This window comes from Dasypus novemcinctus, chromosome 17 (genome assembly GCF_030445035.2).
Source record: "Dasypus novemcinctus isolate mDasNov1 chromosome 17, mDasNov1.1.hap2, whole genome shotgun sequence".
In the NCBI taxonomy this organism is placed as follows: domain Eukaryota; kingdom Metazoa; phylum Chordata; class Mammalia; order Cingulata; family Dasypodidae; genus Dasypus; species Dasypus novemcinctus.
In genome coordinates, this window is record NC_080689.1 from 93,053,824 (window position 1) to 93,079,876 (window position 26,053).

Genomic DNA, 26,053 nt, shown 5'->3' on the forward strand with positions numbered 1-26,053 from the left:
GCATTATTTCATAATATCATGAAGTTTTAACTGTAAAATATTGGTTCACAGAGTGTTGCAGGTATTCCAAATACCATATATTTCACTATATATTACAAAAATAAGTCACATTTATTAAAATTGAAAAGAACAAAAACATTCATATGATATAGGTTACACTGGAGCTTTAATTTTTTTAGATTGAGCTAACAACTGATATTTTAATTTTAACTATATAATCTCACTCCTGTAAATTCTTGCATGGAGCTGTGCATCATTACTTATTCATGAAAAGTGTCTTTAAACACAAAGTAGGTTCCTGTTTTCCACTCCCTCGCAATTTCCTGTTTCTTGCTCCCTAACAAGCTCCTGTTTTTCTTCTGCCCCTAATTAAACATACACTGGATGGAGAAGCCTGAGACCGAGGGCACTTTAGTGAGCAGAGCCAAGGTGGGCAGAAACAGTCCCTATGAGCTCACCTCCTCCCCTCCTCTGATGCCCACGTTGCAGACCCCAGTTTGCAGGTGGACTCAGCCAGTAGCCCCTGTCCCCACCTCTCTTAGTCTACTTCAAACAAACACCATTGCCTCTTTTGTTCAGGTAGGCAGATTTGAGACTTGCTCTGATTTCCGCCGGCTTCTTGATAAACTTCTTCCCTTGTGTGATCATGTGTTGGAAGGACTGCAATTCTTTACACTGGCCAAGGACCCAGAGCAGCCACATGGATCGCCTTCAATATCAACATCAGTCTTATCATTTAATTCCTTAAGTTTGGGGAAACTTGCATGCCCATGTGGAGGACACAAGTTCTCTAAAATTCTAAATTCCTTTCCACTCAAATTTTATCATTAGCAATTATTTTTGTCAATTGTTTCTATAACATTCCTTTTCTAGAAAAGGCCTGCCAACCAACAAAATACATTTTCCTATAGATTGTCTTTTACTAATAACCCACATTTAATTAGTGACATAATTTGTTCCATTCTCTTTTATTCTTGATAGATCAAGGAAGGAGGTAATCTACCTGATTGATCATTTCAAAGAAAATCTTTTGCTTTTGTCACTTTTTCTTTGCTTTTTTTCTCCTTTATATAACATAGATTTGGATTCTTTCCTTTATTATTATTATTTATTATTTTCTTCTTTTTTATACTCTATTGAGTTTCACTTTGTTCTTCTCTTCCTGGATTTATGAGAGGTAATTGTAGGCCATTATTTTTAGTCATTCTCCTTTTTAAGAATAAGCGCTAACAGATGTAAACTTCTCTCTAGGGATTGCCTTATTTTTATTTCACATCTTTTGATATATTTTATTTTACTATCATTCCATGAAAATATATATACAAAAATTTCAATTTTCCTTCTGATTTATTTTTGACCCACAAATTTGGTAAAAATGTTATTAAAATTCCAATTATTTTGTTGTTTTTGTTCTCTAATTTAATTCCATTGTGGTTAGAGAACATATTATGTAAAATTAAGTCTCTTTAAATCATGGATACTTGTTTAATGGCTCAGTATGTGTTCCATCTTTGGTATATTTTCAAGGGAAATGCTGATGAAAGCCATAATGGTATGCTAATACATAACTCCAGAATTTATAAAATTAATAATCATGCCAACACCGAGTGATTGTGATGATATTGCTCAACATAACATCTCATGCATTTTGTTGGTAGTCAAGATCTTACAATAATTCACTAAAATTGGAAAGTTTCTCATAAAATTATATACTCAAGATTACTGGATGAATACATCCAAAGGAAAATTGTACAATAATTTTTATAGTTATTTGGTTCATATTAACTAAAATGTGCAAGTGATGTAGGTGTGCATCTGAGAAAAACTGAAAAATAATGCTGGTTTATTTGTGAACAAAATAATACAAAAATTTAAAAAGTAATCGGCAACTAACACAACCAAAACTATGAATGCACTTCAAAAATATTTTGAGTTTTCAAAAAAGCACCTTGCACCAAAGTGACTATACCATGATTTAATTTATGTAAAGTTTTATGGTGGGAAAAATTAAGCAGAGCCCACAGGTCGAGACCCAAAAAGACTGTGTTTGCAGATGAGCTCTCCTGGGTGCCAAGAAGCCTATTGGAGCCATCCCTGGGGGCATATAATATACCCAGCCCACACTGGTGCCTGGCTATGAGCTTAAGCACAAACCAGTGAGCAGGGAGAGGGAGCAGAGCCGCTCTGCGGTGTGTTCCAGGACCAGTGCTCGGAGTCCTTGGGGCCCCAGCAGGAGGTGGGCACCGCCCAGGCAAAGCTCTGGCAGCTGGAGGCCCTGCTGAGCTCACTGCCCCCACCCCGGAGCCAGAAGCCGCCCAGGTCACCGCCCGTGTCTGGAGGGAGTTTGAGAAGAAGTGGATGGACCCCGGCTTCTTGGACAAGCAGACTCTCTGCCACTACCTGAAGGGTAAACTGAGGCACCTCAAGAGGCAAATCCAGAAATCTGATGACTGTGGGGACAGCGAGTCTCTATGTACTTCTGAGCTCCCTGGCAGCCAGGTGGAGGAACATGTTAGGGTGGGGGGAACCGCCTGGTCCTGCTTCCCCCAGCGCCTACAGTTTCCTAGCTCTGGCCTTGGCTCTTCCGGTTCCTTCTGCCTGGATTGGCTTCCCCAAATTGCAGATGCCTCATCCTTACCGCCTCAGCGCTGATGGCCCTTCCTCCAGGAAGCCTTCTAGAACCTCCTCTAGGATCCCCAGTCTTGACACTGTGGGCACCCGGGACCTCAGCCCATCTCCTAGAAACAGGTTCTGTTGTTGTTGCACTGGAATAAACATCTGGTAGGCAAATAAATAAATAATGAATAAAATATAAAATAAATAAATTAAAATAAAATAAATAAATCACGGACTAGTAGTTGTCCCTGAGTAATAGGGAATTTTTTTGAGGATTAACTAAGGAGAGAGGGAACACACTGGAATGTTGATTAAAAATGCTCTATTTGATAGGGTCTTAGGTTATAGTGGTGATGTTTTATCAAGTTTAAATGAAACATAAGAATTTACAATGCATGCATTTGGTTGTAGAATTTGCCTAAAAAGAACCATGCTCAAATAATTAAATTAAATTACTGATATACACTCCAATGTGTTTAGGAGTGAAAATGATGTTTGCAGCTTAATACTAAATGCAAAGAAAAATTTAAAAAATACACAAAGAAACAATGATGGTTTAATAGATGGAAAGAAGAGGGATAAAAAACGTTTAAAAGTTGCATAGCAAATCTTCATTTTACAATTTAAACAAAAATGAAGAATTACAGATATTCAGGATAAATTTTTAAAATCTTTATCTCATTTCCATTTGACAATAAACTTGCACCATTCATAGTGAAGGAAAATAAAAAGCATAACCCCAATGAGGTACTGCCACAAACTGAGTAGGCTGCCAAAAAAAAAAAGACATTAAAGTAAAAGCACATTTTCTGGGTTTTATTGTATAGTTGGAGATAAATAAAAGCCACAACTGGAAGGTGCAGAAAATAGGATTTGGTTCATTTGTAGACTCAGCTTTATTTTTGTCTTTGTTCAGCTTTTTATAAAGCAAGATTCCTGAAGCAGATTGGGGTATTCTGTTAACCACTGATAGTGTTCCATTCTGCTCACTCTGTTGTATCACAAGGGATTCACCCAGGGACCATAGCCTGCTGGTAGGTGTGTATATTTACAAAAACAAAACAAACCACCCACCCATTGGGACATAAGGTAGCAATCTCAAACTCAAGGTAGTGGCTTCTTGTTTAGATGCAGTATCCTGATTCCCAAAGTTAGTTACAGTGGGTCTTACTGTTTTTATGGCAGAAGGATTTATTCAGACTGCTGTACTCTTCATCTGATGTAGTAAAATGTTATCACTCTAGGGGGACTGGATGTGGCTCAAGCAGTTGGGTGCCTATCTCCCACATGGAAGGTCTTGAATTTAGTTCCCAGTGCCTCCTAAAGGAATTTGAGCAGACACAAAGAGCACAAAATGAACAGGCACAGTGAGTGCAAACAACAATGAGGGGGTAGAAATAAATAAATGAATCATTTAAAATGCTATTAATCTGAATACTTGTAAACAAAGTACCTATATATAGATTGAATTTTTAAAAATCAATAGGTTGCAAAAAAATCTGGAAACACCAATTGTTAGTGGGTAGGTAAAGCAAAGGAACTATGTATATATTATTGGTGTGTGTATAAGTTAGTACAGGAGGTGTGGAGTACCATTTGATACTATTTCCATCAGTTATGACCATGTTAGGTTGCAGTTGCCAGTAACTCTTAATTCTTGATGCTGAGAGCAAGAAAGATTATTTCCTACTTATTACACATGTTCCATTGTGTGTTGGCTGTGAATTTACTACACATCATCCACATTCTTTGTCCAGGCAATTGGAACAGCTTGTATATGGAACATCACTGATTCTTGTGGCCAAATGAAAAGACATTGTGAAGACATACACATAAGTTAGCTTTGAAATCCATGTTCCTTGCTTTTGCTCATTTTTCACTGGCAAAGTACATCAAGTGGCTCATTCTTTGAGTAATGAATTGGGACACAGCAATTCTCTCCTACAAGTGAGGCAGGATAGTTTAGGGAAAAGGAAGTTGGGCCACAGCTGAGACCTGGCAGAGAACGTGGCTGTGAAACCCAGCACGGACCCCTGCGATGAAGTCCCATTTGGGTCGAGGGGAAGCCCTGGATGCCTCCAAAAGGCCTCAGCATTGGCCCCCTGAGAACTGACAGGTGGAGTAACCAATCAGAACAGCAAACAGCTGGGACCCTTCCCCCAACATTAGGAAGGGGAGGCTTGAATAACAGCTTAATAAGGGCAGCCCCACAAGCCCAAACACTCGCTCTCTGCCTAGAGGAGCCCATACCTCCATCTGGGGGTGCGTAATTCTGTACTTTTCTCCCATTTCTCAATAAACTCCTTTTACTCGCCTACCCTATGACATGTTCTTAAATTCTTTTATGTAACATAGCCAAGATTCTGGGGGAATCCATCATCTCCCAACGTCCCCCAACTTCACAAGGGCTCTATAGAAAGGGGTGTTATAGAAGGGGCATCTGATTATTAAATTTCAGGTACACATGCCATGACCCTGCGTTCCCAGTCAAGAGAGCAGTTACCTGCATAATGGGAGAAACAGTCATGAAAAAGGAGATAAACAGGGTAAATCTCTAGGATTCTGAATTGATTGTATTTGGACTATTTTGAAATTATAGATTTAACTTTAAATGTGACTTGGAATAAAATATATTCTTCCTTTCCAAATCTCCTCCTAAATATGGATTAAATTTAATGTTAAATTTTATTCAACAGTCATCACATATCCATTAATATTTATTCATTTCTTCGAGGTTAATGTAAAATCAAATGAATAATATTTGTCTGATTCCTGAAATATATTCATTCCAGTTTCATCAGTATTTGATACCTCGAGGAGTCCAGCTCCTGGTTAAACCTGTGAGCGTTCTGTTCTGGACTGACCATGGGTAACTACAAAGGCTTTACCTGACAGTCCACCTCAGCGAAGCTGCCCCACCTCACCAGACGTGGTGCCCAGCCAGTGCGTGGCAGTGTCTGAAGGGGGTTGCAGTCAAGGACTCAGGCCCGCCTGGCCCCTTGCTCTTGAGCACAGCTGCGTTCCAGTTCCTGGTGCCTGCATTAGGAGCCTCTGATCCCGGGCCCAAAACCCAGGTCTTCCTCAGGTGCCTCAACTGAGAACTCCTTATATGAGGGAGCAAGAGACACTGAGGGCACTTTTTCTCTCCTCACTACCCAGTATTTTAAATCCCTAGCCCAGGGGACCAAAAAAATTCAGGAGTAGTTAAGTAAAATATCCTGTCTAGAGATACTAATTGCCCTGTAAGTAATGAAATGACTGGAAGTAAATGCACACTTAAAGTATAAAGACACATTATAGGGAAGTGGACTTGGCCCAATGGATAGGGCATCAGCCTACCACATGGGAGGTCCACGATTCAAACCCCAGCCCTCCTTGACCCGTGTGGAGCTGGCCCATGCACAGTGCTGATGCGCATAAGGAGTGCCCTGCAGCACAGGGGTGTCCCCTGTGTAGGGGAGCCCCACGCGCAAGGAGTGCACCCCGTAAGGAGAGCTGCCCAGCATGAAAGAAAGTGCAACCTGCCCAGGAATGGCACCACAGGCATGGAGAGCTGACACAACAAGATAATGCAACAGAAAGAAACACAGATTCCCAGTGCTGCTGACAGCAACAGAAGCGGACAAAAGAACAAGCAGCAAATGAACACAGAGAACAGACAACTTGGGCGGGGGTCGGGGAAGGGAAGAGAAATAAATAAAAATAAATCTTAAAAAAAAAAAAGACACATTATAAATGCTCTTTTCCAGATATTTCTGTAATGGCTAGAAACATGAGGTAGTCTGATATTCACTATTTTGCTTTTATTATCATTAAGTAATTAATTTCACTTATTCTCTGTCAAAATATTTCCTCCCAATGATATCTATGAGTTCCTAGCAATTGCATTGTAAATGAAGTTAAGGATTTTCATAATTATAACTAAGTATTGTTGGCTTTTCTCTGCAATAAATGTGTTTATATTTAAAAATAAAAAACTGCAGGTGCTTGCTCAGCGAAGAGCTGATCCCCATGACTGTGCTGATCCATCTGCCCCTCGCCCAGGGGCACCCTTCCATAGCATATTGTAACAGCATCAAATCTGAGTCCGTCCTTGGATTGCCCTCTAGTTTGTACTATTACAGGAAGAGACTAAAGGTACTACTGCTTACTTTCATTTTGGCTTTGTTTAAATTGTATACCTTTGAAACCTGATATCTCCACTCAGCTCTTGATAAAATTGGCTCATTGAGCAAGGTAGCCAATTGAGCACAATGCGGAAAAGCAGAAAGATTGGAGACCTTATAGGTACCTATGGGAGGAGCTGGTGGAGCTCTCTGGAGGGATACTTGTGGATCCCAGGACATTTCTCCAGCCATGTGAGTGTGTCTGAGGAAATGCTAGCAGAAGCTGAGGGACATCCTTGGGAATCCTGGTGGAGTGTGGATATAAGTTTGAGGTTATCCGGGGAAATATTGACCCAGATCTTTAGCCCTGACATCCTGGCAGAACATGGCGATTGGTCTGAATATCCACCCAAAATAAGGGTTTGAGAAAACTGTTGAAGGAGTTCTCTCCTCACTCCTGAAAGCCCCCAAACAGTGAAATCAGCTGAGCAGTCAGTGATTTTGGTAGACACCATGATGCCAGGAAGTTGTTGAAACATCATAAGAAAGAATGTAGGGCCCTTCTGGATCACTTCCACATGGCCCAAAGAGAACTTATAGACTTAGTTTTCCTCCACAATAAAAAATGTAATCCTGTTAAAATTAGTAAAGAAGAGTTTCACTTTGGGGGAGTAAGTTATATCCTCTACCCCCATGAGAGTGTCCTGAGAGTGGCTAGTTCCAACAACAATGGTGGTTGCTACAGGGGTACCAGGGGTTGTCCACCCACACATTGCCCCACATCCAGGCAGCCCCTTTCTGCACACACTTGAGTAGCAGCTACATCAGAGGTGGCTGCAGTGGTGACATTGTCAGGCTGTTGTCTGGTAGCCACAGTGCCATGTGGCCCATGCCTTAAATGCTTGGCTTCATGGTGGGCAATGGTGTGACCTCTTTTGTGTGTGTGTGTTCAAGTGCCATATTGAAGCCTTCCAAGATAAAACAGCAGAGATAGAGCAGCCAAAAACGGCAACAAGCTCCCATGACCAGGTCTATCATCACTACCATGTGAAAGCTGCTTCCACCTCAAAAGCAATGTCATCACCAACAGGAGAGATGTCCATGCTGCCTGCCATAGATTTCCAGGTGTTTTCTCTCATATGAAAGTATCAAGTCTGGTGTGCCTGGCCCTGTGCCACCTTGGGAGCTCTGGCTGGAAAATAATAGCTCAGCCATACTCTCTGCTCCCTCAGATTCCATCCCCTCGAAAAAAAAAGATTATGTCACTGAGGTCTCCACTATGGTGTCTTCTGTGACTGGCTATTCCCTCCACCTCTCCCTTTGAAACTTGGGCTAGACAGAGGGTCCTACAGGTATTTTTTAAGATTTCTCCACTGCAGACCTATTGTCTCCAGACTGTGTGCAAAGGTTAGAGTTCAACTGGGAAGTGGGGGAGAGGTGATTGCCTTTCTTAGGCCTTTTAGATACAAGTTCACAGTTGATGGTGATACCTACCACTCCTAAGCAGCAGGATGGAGAAAGAACAAATGGTACTCTCTTGTTTTGGGCCTAAGGCCACCATCAATGGGACTCATGCTCAAGTTCAACTATGGGAGCATTCCTTCAGGACCCCACAAACCTAAGTTGTATGGCCTCCACTACTAAATATACTGTTGATATTGATGTATTGTCTATGGGCACCCTGCCAGCCTTCACCTCTAAGCACTAATGGGAATTACTGTGATCAGGGCAATTGTAAAGGGGTATATGAAAGAGTGTAAACTTATTCAGCTATGTTTTTACTGACTTGTGGGCTGTATCTTTCCCTGGCCATTTATTCAGGCCAATGGCAAGCCTCTGAATGGCAGTCCCCACCACATGATGACGTGATAAGTGGATAAAAATAAGTTTTACTCCTAAACAAGCATTTTGTTACCCAGGTGGATGCTCACCATAAAGGCCCCTCTGCTGATGATTGGGAACAAAACTTCCATCAGACCATACTTCTCGGCTAAATGGAGAGACTGAACAGCCCTCTGCCACAGATTAAAGAAATGTATGACCTATTGCCATGTGGTACAGTGATATGATGATCCATTGGATTCAGACACCATCCTGACTGGGCTGGCATGCATGGAACACCACAGTCATCAGAAGATGCTGGTACAACAGGAAAAAGCTGTCCCACCTCTCAGAATCTGGCCAAGGCTAAAAATACTTCCCATAGACATATTTCCAACCCATTACGCTGGGAAGTTTGAACCAGGTACGTCATATTGGTCTTCTCCTGACTTCAAGCAGGACTTGCTGGATCCTTATTGCAGTTGACACTTTCTCCAGGTTTGGTCTGGCCATTCAGATGTGTTCCACTGATAAAGGCCATACTATCCAGGTCCTACAAGACCATACTTGTTTCCTGTTTGGGTTGATTGAATATATAGTGTATGATAATTGCCTGAAATCTGAGACCCAAAGATGTATCATTGACCCAAAATGGGACATATGTTGAACTCCCCATGCTCCATATCACTTTGAAGCCACAGGGATGATAAAGCATTTTAATGAACCACTGAAGGACAAGGCTAAGTGGCTGATGGATGGAGACAAGAGGATGAAAATCTAGATTACAACACTCAGGTGGTCAGTGTGGGGTCTCAATGCAGCATCTACCTGGTAGGATATTATCTGACTGGTCTTTATTATTTGACAAGGTTCTCTGTCTTCTTCCTTCAATTTTATAACCTTCTTGATAGTTATAGACAACTTGGTTTCTGTGGAGACTTGAAACACCATCTCTATATCCTCCAATACCTCAAAGACTCAGAGAGTTGGGAGATTAAGATAATCAAGTGAGGGAAGTCAGGGAAAACTATTATAAAGTATTTTATAAAACTCAAGATTTTGTGCTGAACTATTCTTAAACATGATTTGATTTTCTGGTAAACTTATTTTTAATTTAATTTTTATTTTTAAAGATTTAGATTACACAAGTGTTACATCAAAAATATAAGAGATTCCCTTACACCTCACCCCCTCCACCTCCCAAACTTTCCCACATTGACAACATCTTTCATTAGTGTGGTACATTTGTTAAAATTGATGAACACATATTGAAGCATTGTACTAGTTAAGGACTGTAGTTTACATTATAGTTTACACTTTGCCCCTCACAATTTTATAGTTTTTGACAAAATATGTAATGTCCTGTATCCATGACTGCAATGTCATTTTTCTATTAATTGAATTTGGCAATATATTAGACTTCTTTTGGGAAGAAGTTTTGGATCACAGAGGGGTTCAACTATGGCAGAGGATGAGCACTGATGTGGGGTGTCATTGATGAGAGATGCATGGGTGGGAGGGAGTCTTCCAGCACATGCATATAGAGTATATAGATATGTTTGGATGTTTACTAGGTATTGACATAGGGAGTAGAATTTCACACAACTGAGGAAGTGCTGAGGTCCCATTCTTGGGGACTCTGTTGCACTCCCCAATGGAGCAGCAACAATTTTCCAAGTATGAGGACAAAGACCAGTGAAGAAGAAAGGTCCAATGATGGGCCATTGATACTGATGACTATGCTTATGCGCCTGTGTGCTTGAATTTTCAACTAGGCCTAGAGCTGCAGGGTGCCTAAGAGTTAGCTCCTGAGAGCCTCCATGTTGCTCAAATGTGGCCACTCTCTAAGCCAAACTCAGCATGTAAATGCATTTCCTTCCCCCCAGCATGGGACTTGACTCCCTGGTGCCAAGGAATTACTACCAAACACCAGCTGGTGATGCAACTAGGAAAAGACCTTGAGTAAAAGGGGGAAATGGTAAAGACAAATAAGTTTATATGGCTAAGAGATTTAAAAATGAGTCAGGAGGTCATCCAAGGGGTTGTGCTTCCACACTACTCAGCAGGGTCTCAGAGACAGTCAAAGTAGATACAATCCCAGGTAGTGGTGCCGCAGAGGGCTATGGAGACACCCAGGCCCTATTGTCATGACAGATGGCTCTGGCCTTCAGTGCCTCATCAGTAGACCTTACTTTGGAATTTGTACTTCTAGGTGTGATGAAGTGGGATGCAGTTGTGACCTCTCTATGAATGCCTCTTCTGTCACTTTTACTGAACTTATGGTTGATGCTGGGGTTGGTGTAAGCTCAGGAGACTTGAATCTTTGGACTGTCTATGTGCCAGCTGGGTCCTGAGCCTCAGCAGAGTCGCAAAGTCTACTTTCCAGTTCATTGGACTTACCCAGATCAGCTAATAAGAAAGTTACGATGGTCAACCACCACACCAGGGAACCAAAAGAGTCTACAGCTGTAAGCAGGAGAATTTCATCCATCAGCCACATGGGATCTAAGCCCCCTCTCATCTTGGAGGTGGAGTGGACATCACCAGACCAGTGACTTCAAGATGGAGGAATAAATTATGGATTAGAGTGGACTTACTGTTATTCTACTATAGAAATATTGTGACTCTAGCAATGGAAAAAATTATATCATTGTTGTGGAGACACTGGCCACAGAAGTTGCTGAAAGCAGGGAGAGGGGAAAAGAGGTGTGATATTGGGGCATTTTTGGGACTTGGAGTTGTCATCAATGATATTGCAGGGACAGATGCAGGACACTATATAACCTGCCATAACCAACTGAATGGACTGGGAGAGAGTGTAAACTAATATATAAACTATAATACATGCTGTGTAGCAATGCCCCAAAATGTACTCATTAAAAGCATTGAATGTACCACACTAATGAAATAAGTTATTGATGTGGGAGGAGTGGGGCATGTGGGAAGTGCAGTATCAGTATATGGGAACCTCTTATATTTTTTTTTTTTTTTTTTTTTTATTATTGACTTTGTAATAATATTACATTAAAAATATATATGTGAGGTCCCATTCATCCCCACCCCCCCTCCCTCTCCCCCCCCAACAACACTCGTTCCCATCATCATGACATATCCATCGGATTTGGTAAGTACATCTTTGGGCACCTCTGCACCTCATAGACAATGGTCCACATCATGGTCCATACTCGCCTCCATTCCATCCAGTGGACCCTGTGAGGATTTACAATGTCCGGTGATTACCTCTGAGGCACCATCCAGGGCAGCTCCATGACCCAAAGACGCCTCCACCTCTCATCTCTTCCTGCCTTTCCCCACACCCATCTTCCACTATGTCCACTTTTCCCAATCCAATGCCACCTCTTCTTTGTGGACATTGGATTGGTAGTGTCCATTGCACCTCTATGTCAAGAGGAGGCTCAGATTCCACATGGATGCTGGATGCAATCCTCCCATTTTCGGTTGTAATCACTTTAGGCTCCATGGTGTGGTGATTGTCCTTCTTCAACTCCATCTTAGCTGAGTGTGATAAGTCCAATAAATCAGATTGTAGGTGCTGGAGTCTGTTGAGGCTCAGGACCTGGTTGTCACATTGTCGGTCCAGAGATTCAAATCCCCTAAATCTATCTTAAACCCCAACGTTAACTGCACCTCTATCACATTAGCATGAAAGCCTTATGAAGGGAGATCCCATCTGAGTCCAGATTCATCACACATAAACACCGTTTCCAAAGAGGGGCCATCTGCCCTGTTAGTCAACCCCATCGGCCATGACCATAACTCTCATGGGTCTCTTTAGCCTTCATAGGAGCCAATATCTGGGGGTTGTATCTGCTTTATCTGTCTCTCTGACTCTGCTCAGTTGTGCATGAGGGCAATCCTTCTGCCAGCCTCCAGACTCTTTTTTAGAAACTCGTAGCCATATAAACTCATTTCTCCTTTCCATTTCCCCCTTACTTTAGGTCAAACAGCATTTTAAAGACATGTTATTTTATGTAGACATGGATATTCTGCTGATCCGCATTGAATCTTCCATATAAGGTCCTTTTCCAGTTGCATCATCAGTTGGTATTTGATAGTGGTCCCTCGTTGCCAGGGAGGCTCATCCCCGGGTGTCATGTCCCACGCTGGAGGGAAGGCATTGCATTTACATGCTGAGTTTGGCTTCGAGACTGGCCACATTTGAGTAACATGAAGGCTGACAGGAGGAAATTCCCAGGCACAATGTTGCTCTATGCCTTGTTCTTATTTTAGGTTTATCAGCTCACAAACATAGTCATTAGCATCAGGGGCTCACTGTTGAACCCTCATTTCCTCCCGGTCCCCTCCGCTGTACCTGGGAGACTGTCGCTGTTCCCCTGGGGACCACGACAGAGCACCACTGGCCAGAAACCCAGTACTCCCCCTGCTGTGGTTTTTAATTGTTGCCGCTATGAGTATATCCAATCATTGCCATGCACCCTGGACATATGTTCTGTACAGCTCCCTGTCAGCCATATATCACTTGTCATTGGTATCCCATACCAGTATCTCTCCATTGCCATTGTTGAAACACTCTGTGATCCAGAACTCCCCGAAATTTGAGGCCCAATATAATGTCGTGGTCCCTTACTAGGGAATGGCATATAGCGATGGGTTTAACGGATAAAGAACTTGGATAAAGTTAGATATAGAACTTAAGGAATGTTGACTTGAAAAAATTCCACATCTTATCCTTTCCCCCCCCCCCAATTATTCAGCATTTCTTCATAGGAGTCCTAGACCACAGCAATGCATATATATAATATACAGCATTCCCATACATCCACCATATAACCTTTTTCCTTCCACATCGATACTCTTACACCCTATTCATATCATATTTACTTAAGGTGATGTACAGAGTCTGAGATATTAGATTTCTAACAAGGTAATATCTGTGCTTACATTATGGTGGATACTTTAGGATACACAATTCTTTACATTTTTAGTTATCCTATGTTTTACAATATGGTTTACATTATCAGTCTGTCATCTCCTATATGTTATGGTGTAATATTACATGTTTTATATCCGTCCTTGTGTACTCTCAAGAAACTCCTCTCTTTCCCCCCATTTACTTTGGTTCCACACATTTAACGTCCATTTTCCCTTCCACCTTGGTGCCCACAGTGACAGCCAAGCTCCGTTTCCTGAGGAGCCACTTCCAGAGATAGATGGAATAGTGTTCAGGGCCTAATTTGCTCAACTGCCCCAACGCCCCGGGAGCCACCCTTTCTCTCTAGGGATAGAGTTCCCTCTATTTGGTGGCATTATTCCTCCCCAGGATGTGGGTCCACCCCCACTCTCACTACTTGGGATTCTACCCCTTGGTGTCACCCACTCTGGCAGAGTGAGCATTTAGACATTCTCCAGGAGCTCGTCTTGCATCAGACCCTCCTCTCCGCGCATTCTAAACAGGTAACCCTCTTTATTACATTTTGTTATGATTTCTCGGCATTTTACTCTCCACCACCTCCAGTCCCTCTCCTATGTTGGTATGCTACCCCTCCCTCCCCCCATTTTGGGCAACGTTACCCAACCGTCCCACCCCAGCCACCCTCAAACCCGTAAAGCCCCAACCATAGGCAACCCCTTGCCCCCATTTTATCTCTTCTTTGTGTTCATACTTACCACCATCTCATCTTAAATTCTACCCCTGCAGACAACGTTTCATATCCTTCCTCCATTCTCTGATTTCCTGTAAGCCTATCGTTCAGTCTCTTGCTATCTAGGGCAGCTTGTTTATTTCATATCATTGAGGTCATGTAGTATTTGTCCTTCAATGTCTGGGTTGCTTCACTCAACATAAGGTTCTCAAGATTCATCCATGTTATCACATGTGATTGTAGTGTGTTTGTTCTTACAGACGAGTAGTATTCCATTGTGTGTATATACCACATTTTATTGATCCACTCATCTGTTGATGGGCATTTGGGTTGATTCCAACTTTTGGCGATAGTGAACAATGCTGCTATGAACATTGGTGTACATATATTGGTTTGTGTCCTTGTTTTCATTTCTGCTGGGTATATACCCAACAGTGGTATTGCTGGGTCATATGGCAAATCTATGGCTAGATTTTTGAGAAACCTCCATACTGTCCTCCAGAATGGTTGGATCCTTCTGCATTCCCACCAGCAGTGGATGAGTGTTCCCCTTCCTTCACATCCTCTCCAGCATTTGTATTCTTCTGTTTTTTTCATAGCTGCCAATCTTATGGGTGTAAGATGGTATCTCATTGTAGTTTTGATTTGCATTTCCCTGATAGCTAGAGATTTAGAACATTTTTTCATGTGCTTTCTTGCCATTTGTATTTCTTCTTCGGAGAAGTGTCTGTTTAAGTCTTTTTCCCATTTTTTAAATGGGTTGTTTATCTTTTTATTTTCGAGATACAGAAGTTCTTTATATATGCAAGTTATAAGTTTCTTATCAGATATATGATTGCCAAATATTTTCTCCCACTGTGTGGGTTCCCTTTTTACTTTCTTGACAAACTCCTTTGAGGTGCAGAAGGCTTTAATTTTGAGGAAGTCCCATTTATCTATTAGTTCTTTTGCTGCTTGTGCTTTTGGTGAGATGTTCATAAATCCATTTCCTATTACAAGGTCCTGTAGATGTTTCCCTACACTGCTTTCTAAGGTTTTTATGGTCTTGGCTCTTATATTTAGGTCTTTGATCCATCTTGAGTTGATCTTTGTATAAGGTGTGAGATGGCAATCCTCTTTCATTCTTCTACATATGGCTATCCAGTTCTCCAGACACCATTTGTTGAATAGGCCACTCTCTCCCAGTTGAGAGGGTTTAGTGGCTTTATCAAATATTATGTGACTGTATATGTGAGGTTCTATATCAGAGCTTTCAATTCGATTCCATTGGTCTATGTGTCTCTCCTTATGCCAATACCATGCTGTTTTCACCACCGTAGCTTTGTAGTATGTTTTGAAGTCAGGTAGTGTGATTCCTCCTATTTCGTTTTTCTTTTTCAGTATGTCTTTGGCTATTCGGGGTCTCTTTCCTTTCCAAATAAATTTCATAGTTAGTTTTTCTAGTTCCTTAAAGAAGGCTGTGTTGATTTTTATTGGGATTGCATTGAATGTGTAGATCAGTTTTGGTAGGATAGACATCTTAATAATGTTCAGTCTTCCTATCCATGAACAAGGAATAGTCTTCCATTTATTTAGGTCTTCTTTGATTTCCTTGAACAATCTTGTATAGTTCTCGTTGTATAAGTTCTTTACCTCTTTAGTTAAATTTATTCCTAAGTATTTGATTTTTTTATTTACTATTGTGAATGGTATTTGTTTCTTGATTTCCTCCTGATCTTGCTCATTATTGGTGTACAGAAATGCTACTGATTTTTGCGCATTGATCTTATAACCTGCGACTTTACTAAACTCATTTATGAGTTCTAGAATCTTCGTTGTAGATCTCTCAGGGTTTTCTATGTATAGGATCATGTCATCTGCAAATAATGAAATTTTGACTTCTTCCTTTCCAATTTGAATGCCTTTTATTTCTGGTTCTTGCCTCAGTGCTTGAGCAAGTACTTCTAAGACAATGTTAAATAGGAGCGGAGACAGTGGGCATCCTTGTCTTGTTCCTGAGTTTAGAGGGAAGGAGTCTAGGATTTCTCCATTGTAGACAATATTGGCTTTAGGTTTTTCATATATACTCTTTATCATGTTCAAAAAATTCCCTTGTATTCCAATCTTTTGGAGTGTTTTTATTAAGAAAGGGTGCTGTATTTTGTCAAATGCTTTTTCTGCATCAATAGATATAATCATGTGATTTTTTTCCTTCAATCTGTTTATATGGTGTATTACGTTGATTGATTTTCTTATGTTGAACCATCCTTGCATACCTGGGATGAATCCCACTTGGTCGTGGTGTATAATACGTTTAATGTGTTGTTGAATACGATTAGCAAGTATTTTGTTAAGTATTTTTGCGTCTAGGTTCATTAGAGAAATTGGTCTGTAATTTTCCTTTCTTGTGATGTCTTTGTTTGGCTTTGGTACTAGGGTAATGTTGGCATCATAGAAGGAGTTGGGTAATGTTCTTTCCGTTTCGATGTTTTGGAATAGTTTCAGCAGGATTGGTGTCAGTTCTTTCCGGAATGTTTTGTAGAATTCACCTGTGAAGCCATCTGGCCCTGGGCTCTTCTTAGTTGGGAGATTTTTGATAACTGATTCTATCTCTGTGCTTGTGATTGGTTTGTTAAGATCATCAATTTCTTCTTTCGTCAATATGGGCTGCTTATGTGTTTCTAGGAATTTGTCCATTTCCTCTAGATTGTCATTTTTGTTGGAATATAGTTTTTCAAAATATCCTCTTATGATAGTCTTTATTTCTGTGGGGTCAGTGGTGATATTGCCTTCCTCATTTCTTATTTTGTGTATTTGCATCTTCTCTCTTTTTTTCTTTGTTAGTGTTGCTAAAGGTTTGTCAATTTTGTTAATCTTCTCAAAAAACCAGCTCTTGGTCTTGTTTATCTGTTCAAGTGCTTTCTTATTTTCTATTTCATTTAGTTCTGCTCTTATCTTTGTTATTTCCTTCCTTCTTCTTCCTGTTGGGTTACTTTGTTGTTGTTTTTCTAATTCCTTCAAATGTGTAGTTAGTTCTTCAATTTTTGCTCTTTCTTCTTTTTTGATATATGAATTTATGGCTATAAACTTCCCTCTCAGTACTGCTTTTGCTGCATCCCATAAATTTTGGTATGTTGTGTTATCATTATCATTTGTTTCAAGGTAGTCATTGATTTCTTTTGAGATTTCCTCTTTGACCCACTGTTTTTCTAGGAGTGTGCTGTTTAATTTCCAAATCGTGGTGTGAAATCTGGGCTTCTGTCCCTTGCAAATCTCCAGCTTGACTCCACTGTGGTCAGAGATAATGTTTTGTATGATTTCAATCTTTCTGAATTCGTTCAGCCTTTCTTTGTGGCCTAGCATATGATCTATCTTGGAGAATGATCCATGTGCGCTTGAGAAAAATGTATAACCTGCTGTGTTTGGGTGTAGCGATCTATATATGTCTATTAGATCCAGCTCCTCTAATATACTATTCAGATGTTTTGTCTCTTTGGTGATTCTCTTTTGAGATGTTCTGTCCAGAGTTGATAGTGGTGTATTAAAATCCCCCACTATAATTGTAGATGTATCTATTCTTTCACTTAGTTTTTCCAGCGTTTGCCTGACGTATTTAGAGGCACCCTTGTTAGGGGCATAGATATTTATGATTGTTCTATCTTCTTGACAGATTTTCCCTTTCACTAAAATGTAGTATCCTTCTTTGTCTCTCACAATTGTTTCACATTTAAAGTCTATTTTGTCTGATATTAATATAGCTACTCCTGCCTTTTTTTGGTTATTGTTAGCTTGTATGATTGTTTTCCAGCCATTCACTTTCAGTCTCCATGCGTCTCTGGGTCTAAGATGTGTCTCTTGTAGACAGCATATGGATGGGTCATATTTCCTTATCCAATGTCCCAGTCTGAATCTTTTGATAGGTGAGTTTAATCCATTGACATTCAGTGTTATTACTATCAAGGAATTATTTGTGTTAGCCATATTTTGATTAGATTTGTGTTTGTCATATTTTGTTTGTATATATTTTTTTGTCTTTTTTGTTGTTGTTGTTGGTCTTATACTCTCCTCCAACTTTGCCTTTCCTGTTTTTTTCTTTCTTCCTGCAAAACTCCCTTTAGAATTTCTTGAAGGGGAGGTTTCTTGTTGGTATACTCTTTCAGTTTCTGTTTGTCTGTGAATATTTTGAACTCTCCCTCATGTTTGAATGCTAGTTTAGCTGGATAAAGTATTCTTGGTTGGAAGTTCTTTTCCTTTAGTACCTTGACTATATCATACCACTGTCTTCTTGCCTCCATGGTTTCAGAAGAGAAATCAGCACTTAATCTAATTGAGCTTCCCTTGTATGTGATGGTTTTCTTTTCTCTTGCTGCTTTTAGGATTTTCTCTTTGTCTTGAGCATTGGATAATTTGATAAGTATATGTCTTGGGGTGGGCCTGTTGGGGTTTATGACTTGTGGAGTGCGCTGTGCTTCTTGGATATGTACATCTGTCTCTTTCAGTAGATTTGGGAAGTTTTCAGCCATTATTTCCTGCAACACTCCTTCTGACCCCTTTCCCTTCTCTTCACCTTCTGGAATGCCTATAATACGTATGTTTGAACGTTTTGCATTGTCATTCAAGTCCCTAAATCCTGATTGGATTTTTTCTATCTTCTTATTGACCCCTTCTACTATCTGTTTGATTTCTGAGGTACTGTCTTCTACATCACTAATTCTCTGCTCTGTCTCTTCTAGTCTGCTGATATTTGCTGCAAGTGTATTTTTGATTTCTTGAACTGTGGTGTTCATTCCCATCATATCTGTTATGTTTTTGCGTATGTCTGCAATTTCCCCTCCAAGTGATGTCTTCATGTTGTTAACCTCTTTCATTACTGCATCAAATTTGTCGGTGATAAATGTTCTGAGTTCTTTCATTGCTTGTGCCAAGTTTTGCTCCCCTTCGTGATTATTGGTTTGTTGATTGGATTCAGCCATGTTTTCCTGATTATTGGTTTGGTTTGTAGATTTTTGTTGCTTTCTGGTCATCTCTTTATTTTGACGGATTTAATCAGTTCCTTAGCTTCTTTGTCTGCTTTTGGAGGTTAATTAGTTGTTATTTTTGCATAGTAGTTATATCTTCTCTTTGTCACTTTTTTCTTCTTATTCAAGTTACTTGTTGTTGGTTAGGTTCACTTTAGAAGAAAGTATTAGTGTTGGGGAAAGGCAATTGTGTCAGCAAGGGAAAAGTGTAGAGTAGTATTAGTAATGTATGTTAACAAAGCAAGAATATGAGATCTGGGAGGATGGAGGTTAGATTCATGTAGATTGTATAGAGTTATAGCTGTAGGTAGAGTACCTTTTATGGATTAGATGGCTGAATATAGGCAGAATATGGTATGAACTACAAAGCTATTGTTTTCATGAGAGAGGGAAAAAGAAAAGAAAGGTAATAGTTTCAAGAGTGGATAACAGACAGAAAACAGAACAAAGGTATTAGAAATTAAGAGTTAGACAGTTTGTGGATCAAAGAATGGGAAGTGGGGGGGTGGAATATAGGAGATACAGTAGATGATAGTGGATATCAAGATGCAGGGGACGGGGGATAGTGTAGGTAGCCTAAATCAGTTCACACAGAAATGAGGCAGTTTAGGAAGGGATAACCCAGCAAATATGAGGAGTTCCCTGTAGCACCTATTGCGTACTTGAATTAAAATAAAATAAGTGGAAAATGAGGGACAAGAGGGAAAGAGAAAACCGAGGAGAAAAAAAAAACTAATTATAATAAAGGAAAAAAGAAAGACAAGAAGAAAGGAAGAAAGAAAAAGAGGATAGGCAAATGGTGGGGTACAGATAGGGGGAAGAGAGATATAGGTATACACGTGTCACAATTGCAACACTATCTAAAACAACCAGCAAAAAAAAAAAACAAAAAAAAAAACAAAAAAACAAAAAAACAAAAAAAAAACCCCTAAATAACTGTATTTAAAAAAAAAAAAAAAGGGACTTTGGGGGACACGCTAGGAGAAAAGACTAGGGGATAATGCAATATTAGCAATCAGGACGTCAAAAAGAGTAAAAAGTAAGATAAAGTGAAAATCAAACCAAAACAATATGAACCAATAAAGATAAAATGCAAACGTTAAGGTCCAGGGCACTCAAGGACCCCAGGTAGACCCCAGGGCGTGATGGATTCAGGGGTGGAAAGTCTGAGACACTGAAGACTCAAGAGGTGTGAGTCTGGGGTGTGGACCCCCAGAGTCCAGGGGACCCAGACCTGGCAACCTCAAATCTGGTCCACAGAAAGCTGAGGAGCCCCGCAGTGCAACACAACCCTCCGGGATCCCCGTAGCTGGGTGCCAGCCCAGTGGGGGAAGCCCGATTCGTGAATTCTATTTTGAATATCTAATCCCTGAAATTCACCTAACTCCTCAGGGTATCAGCCTTGGGACAACTCCCTCCCTGTGCTCCCACGCAACTGCCACTTGAGGGCGCCTCTACACCCCGGCCAGTTCAATGACCCAGATCCCAAGCCCCGCCGGGTGGGGTGGGCTTCAGCTGGAAACGCCGAAAACAGACTCTAAGATCCGAAATCCCAAACTTCGCAAAATATTCCCCAATCAGCTTTCAGATGTGTCCTCCTCCCTCACTGCACCCTACAACAGTCTCTCAATTGTGTCCCCTTATTGTCCAAAATCCAATTCCGTTGCAGATCGGCAGCCGGACCTGTGGGGATGGAGCTCCAGGCGGAAGCTCTATCCCCCCTGTCCGACGGCTAACCCTTCCCCCGCTTCAGCACAATACACCGTCTGTCTCCCCAAATCAATCTGCAAAGGAGTCTTGTCCCAACAATCCCTCACCAGCCAGCCCAGTATCCGCGAATTTCTCAGCACTGCAAAACCTCCAGAGAAAGGAAAAAAAAAACAAAAACCCTGGCCGCCGTGGCTCCGGAGCCGCAGGAGCGCCTGCTACCGCGTCTCCGCCCACCCCCGGAGGGAACTTCCCACGCCCAGCTGGGACCTCCGTTTATATGTTATAGACGTATCCTCTCTGTTACCTTCCCACCGAATTGACGTCCAGACACCTTCCAACCAGCAAAAATCCCCGAAACAGCGCGGTCCCAAAGAGCCTTCAACGCTGCCCAACCGTCCCCTGCTGAGACACTACCAGGTAAGCTCACGCAGCCACCATCTTCCCAGCATCCCCTCTTATATTTTTTAATGTAACATTTTGTGTGATCCATGTATCTTTTAAAAAAAGATAATTTAAAAAATTAAAAATTAAAAAATATACTTTAGATTCCCTTCATTAAGTATGTATTTTTATCTGATATTAACATTTTGTAATATTAACCTATTTTGTTCAGCTTCAAAGAAAAATGTTCTTATATGTGCAATTTTACCTATATTCATATTTTACATAATATATTTATATTTCAAATAATATATTTAGTTCATAATAGCACAGTCATACAGTGTGTGTCCTTTTGTGTTGTCTTGCTTCTCTCAACATAATGCCCTCCAGGTTCCTCCATGTTGCCAAAAAGTACTGAATATTGTACTTTGTAAACTGATTTATGGATATAAATGGATTTATATAACCTATAAACATAAATCAGTTTATAAAGATGAAATTAAATTAGTGGGTATGTAGTGCTAGGGAAGGAATGCTAAGGGGTGTGGAGTCTATTTTTGGGGAAATGAAATTGGTCAACAATTTTTTAGATAATGAATGTGCAACAGTGTTATTATACTAAAATCCATTGGTTATACACTTTGGATAGATCATATTGTATGTGAATATATCTCAATAAAACTGATTAATAAACAAATAAATAATTGAGTAAGAATAGCCAGAAATAGGTGTGTACAGCAAGGGAAACAGAGAGAGATTGAGAGATGAGGAATTTTCTTGGTTGTTTCTTTGTTTTGCTTGAACTCCCCATCAAAAGACATAGATTAATAGAATGGATTAAAAAAAGTAGTCATCTCTGTGTTGTCTATGAGGGGACCCACTTCAGTTGTAAATACACGACCAGACAAAAAAGGAAAGGTTGGAAAAAGTTATCCCTTATAGATAGTTACCAAAAAAGAGCTAAAGAAGTGAAATCTATATTGGACAAAATAGATTTCAAATGCATAAATGTTATAAGGAATGAAGGTCATTATATATTAATAAAAGTCATAATTAACCAACAAGAAATAACTATATTAAATATTTAGACACCTAACCTTAGTGGCCAAGATACATGAGGTAATCACCAGAAAAGTTGAAGGGAGAAATAATATCTCTACAATAATAGTTAGAGACTTCAATATACCACTTTCACTATTGAATAGAAAATCTGGACAGAAGATATATAAAGAAACAGAGAGCTTGAATAATGTGGTAGATGCACTAGGCCTAAGAGATATCTATAGATAATTGCACACCAAAGCAGCAGAATATATAAGATTTTCAAGTGCTTATGGATCCTTCTTCAAGATAGACCATATGTTGAGTCACAAGACAAGTCTCAACACATTTTTTTAAATGAAATTTTACAAAACACCTTCTCTGATCATAACAAAGTGAAGCTGGAAGTAAAAAAATGGATGGAAAAATGTAAATGCATACATATATAGAGATTAAACAATACACTTTTAAACAATCAGTGGGTTAAAGAAGAAATTACAAGAGAATTAAGCAAATCTCTTGAGAATGGAAATGAGAACACAACATATCAAAACCTATGGGACAGTTCAAAAGCAGTGCTGAGAGTGAAATTTATAGCCCTCCATTCTTACATAAAAAAGAAAAAAGTGCTAAAATTGAAGATCTAACTGGAGTATCTAGAAAAATAACAGCAAACTAAGCAAAAACCAAGCTGAAGGGGAAAAAAAAGGTAAGGTAAGAACAGAAATAAATGAAATTGAGAACAAAAATCAATAGAATCAACAAAACCACAAGTTGATTCTTTGAGAAGATCAAGAAAGTTGACAAACCCTTAGCTAGACTGACAAAGAAAAAAGAGAAAAGATGCAAATAAATAAAATCAGAAATGAGAGAGAGAACATCACCCCGACTGCAGAAATAAGATAGATTATAAGAGGATACAATGAAAAATGGCATGCCAAAAAACTACACAATGTAGATGAGATGGACAAATTCCTAGAAACACATGAATCACCTACATGACCTTAAAGAAATAGAAGAAATTAACAAGCAATCACAAGGAAGAGATAGAAACACTCATAGAAAACCTCCCAAAGATGAAAGGAACAGGACAGATGGCTTTACAGGTGAATTCTACCAATCAGTCAAAGATGATCTAATACCAATCTTGGTCAAGCTCTCCCAAAAAAATTGAACAGAAATGAATGCTACCAAACTCATTCTATGAAGCCCAAATCACCCTAATACCACAACCAGATTAAGATACTACAAAAAAAAAAGAAAATTACAGACCAATATCTCTAATGAATATTGGCGCAAAATTCCTCAAAAATATTTGCAAACAGAATTAAAAAGAAGATTAAATAATTATACACCATGGTTAAGTGGCTTTTATCCCAGATATAAAAGGGCTTTTTAACACAAAACAAAATCATTTAGTGTAATAAACCATATTGATAAATTGAAAAAGAAAAATCACAGGATCCTCTCAATTGATGCAGAATAGGCATCAATTGATGTATCACTATTTCTTGATAAAAAATACCCCAAAAGATGGGAATAGAAGGAAGATTTCTTAATCTGCTGAAGTGTATATGTGAAAATCCTACTGCTAGCATTATATTTAACTGTGAAAGACTGAAAGCTCTCCTGTTGAGATCAGAAATAAGACATGAGTGCCCACTGTCATCACTGTTATTCAATATGTGCTAGAGGTTCTAGCTAGAGCAATTAGACTAGTTGAAGAAAGTAAAGATGCCCATGTAAGAAAGCAAGAAGTAAAACTTTCCCTATTTGCTAATGATATGCTCCTATATCTAGAATCTCCTGGAAAATCCACAACAAAACTACTAGAACAAATAGATGAGTTCAGCCAAGTAGCAGGCTATAAGATTAAAACACAAAAATCAATACAGTTTCTATACACTAGTGATGTGCAATATGAGGAGAAATCAGAAAATTTCCATTTTAATAGTGGCTAAAATGATGAAATATTTAGGAACAAACTTAATCAAGGATATAAAGGATCTGTATTCAGTAAACTATAAGACATTGCTAAAAGAAACCAAAGAAGACTTAAATAAATGGATGGATATTCCATATTCATGGATTGGAAGACTAAATATTGTCAAGACATCAATTCTACCCAAACTGATTTACAGATTCAACACAATCCCAATAAACACAGTAACCTTTTTTTGCAGAAATGGAAAAACCAGTTATCAAATTTATTTGTAAGGGTTAGGGTACCTGAATAGCTAAAAATGTCTTTAAAAATAAGAATGAAGTTGGAGGATTCTCACTTTTGGACTTTAAAGCATTTTACTTAGCTACTGTGGTAAAAACAGCATGGTACTGGTAAAGAAAGAGAGATTGACCAATGGAGCTGAATCAAGAACTCAGAAATAGACCCTCACATCTACAGTCAAGTGATTTTTGACAAAGTTGTTAAGCCCATCCAGCTGGGCCAGAACAGTGTATTCAACAAATGGTGCTGGGAGAACTGGATATCCATATCCAAAAGAAAGAAAAGGGACCTCTATCTAACACCTTATGTAAAAATTAACTTAAAGTGGATCAAGAACCTAAGTATAAAAGCAACTATAAAAACCCTAGAAGAAAATATAGGAAAACATTTTGAAGATCTTGTGTTAGGTGGTAGTTTCTTAAACCTTACACTCAAAGCATGAGCAACAACAACAACAAAAAAAAAGATAAATGGGACCTCCTCAAATTTAGACACTTTTGCACCTCAAAGGACTTTGTGAAAAGGATGAAAAGACAGCAGAAAGAATGGGAGAAAATATTTGGCAATCACATATCTGATAAGGGGTTAATATCTATGATGTATAAAGAGATCATACAACTCAGCAATAAAAAGACAAACTACCCAATTAAAAAATGGGCAGAAGACTTGGAAGGTCAATTGGCAAAAGAAGAAATACAATTGGCAAAAACCACATTAAAAATGTTCAACATCACTAAGAATTAGGGAAAAGAAGAACACAAACAGACATCTGCACACTGATGTTTAGCAGTGTTATTCATGATTCCCAAAACTTGGGACCAACCCAGATGTTCATCAACTGATGAATGGATAAACAAATTATGGTGTGTACATATGATGAAATATTATGCAGAGGTAAGAAATGAGGTCATGAAACATATGACAACATGAGTGAAACTGGAGGACATTATGTTGAGTGAAGCAAGCCAGACACAAAAGTAGAAATACTGTATGATTGTGCTATTATGAACAAAATATATTGAGTAAACTCATGGAGTTAATAATTAGAATATAGGTGACCAGAAAATAGAAAGTGGGTAGATGTGTGGAGCTGGCCCATGCACAGTGCTGATGTGTGAAAAGAGTGCTCTGCTATGCAGGGGTGTCCCCCGCATAGGGGAGCCCCATGTGCAAGGAGTGCACCCCATAAGGAGAGCCACCCAGTGCGAAAGAAAGTTCAGACTGCCTAAGAATGGCATCACCCACACGGAGAGCTGACACATCAAGATGGTGCAATGAAAAGAAACACAGATTCCCATGCCGCTGACAACAGAAGCAGATAAAGAAGATGCAGCATAATAGACACAGAGAACAGACAACTGGGGTGGGGGGGGGAAGGGGAGAGAAATAAATAAATCTTAAAAAAAAAGAAAGTAGGTAGAGAATGGAAAGCTGAGCATTAATCTGTACAGAATTTCTAAAAGAATATAAATCTTTGGAAATGAGTAGAAATAGTGAAAGCATATCATGGTGTTGGTAACCAGCAGAGCT

The 26,053-nt window shown here is 39.6% G+C and overlaps 1 protein-coding gene across 1 annotated transcript in view; it reads left to right on the top strand.

Annotated features, from left to right (window-relative positions):
- The window catches only part of LOC139436723 (ral guanine nucleotide dissociation stimulator-like), a 157,733-nt gene that overhangs the window by 128,922 nt on the left and 2,758 nt on the right, over positions 1–26,053 (top strand). The window contains exon 11 of the mRNA XM_071208681.1: positions 20,834–21,291. Coding sequence (XP_071064782.1) covers positions 20,834–21,291 — 458 coding nt within the window. The remainder of the gene's footprint in view (positions 1–20,833; positions 21,292–26,053) is intronic.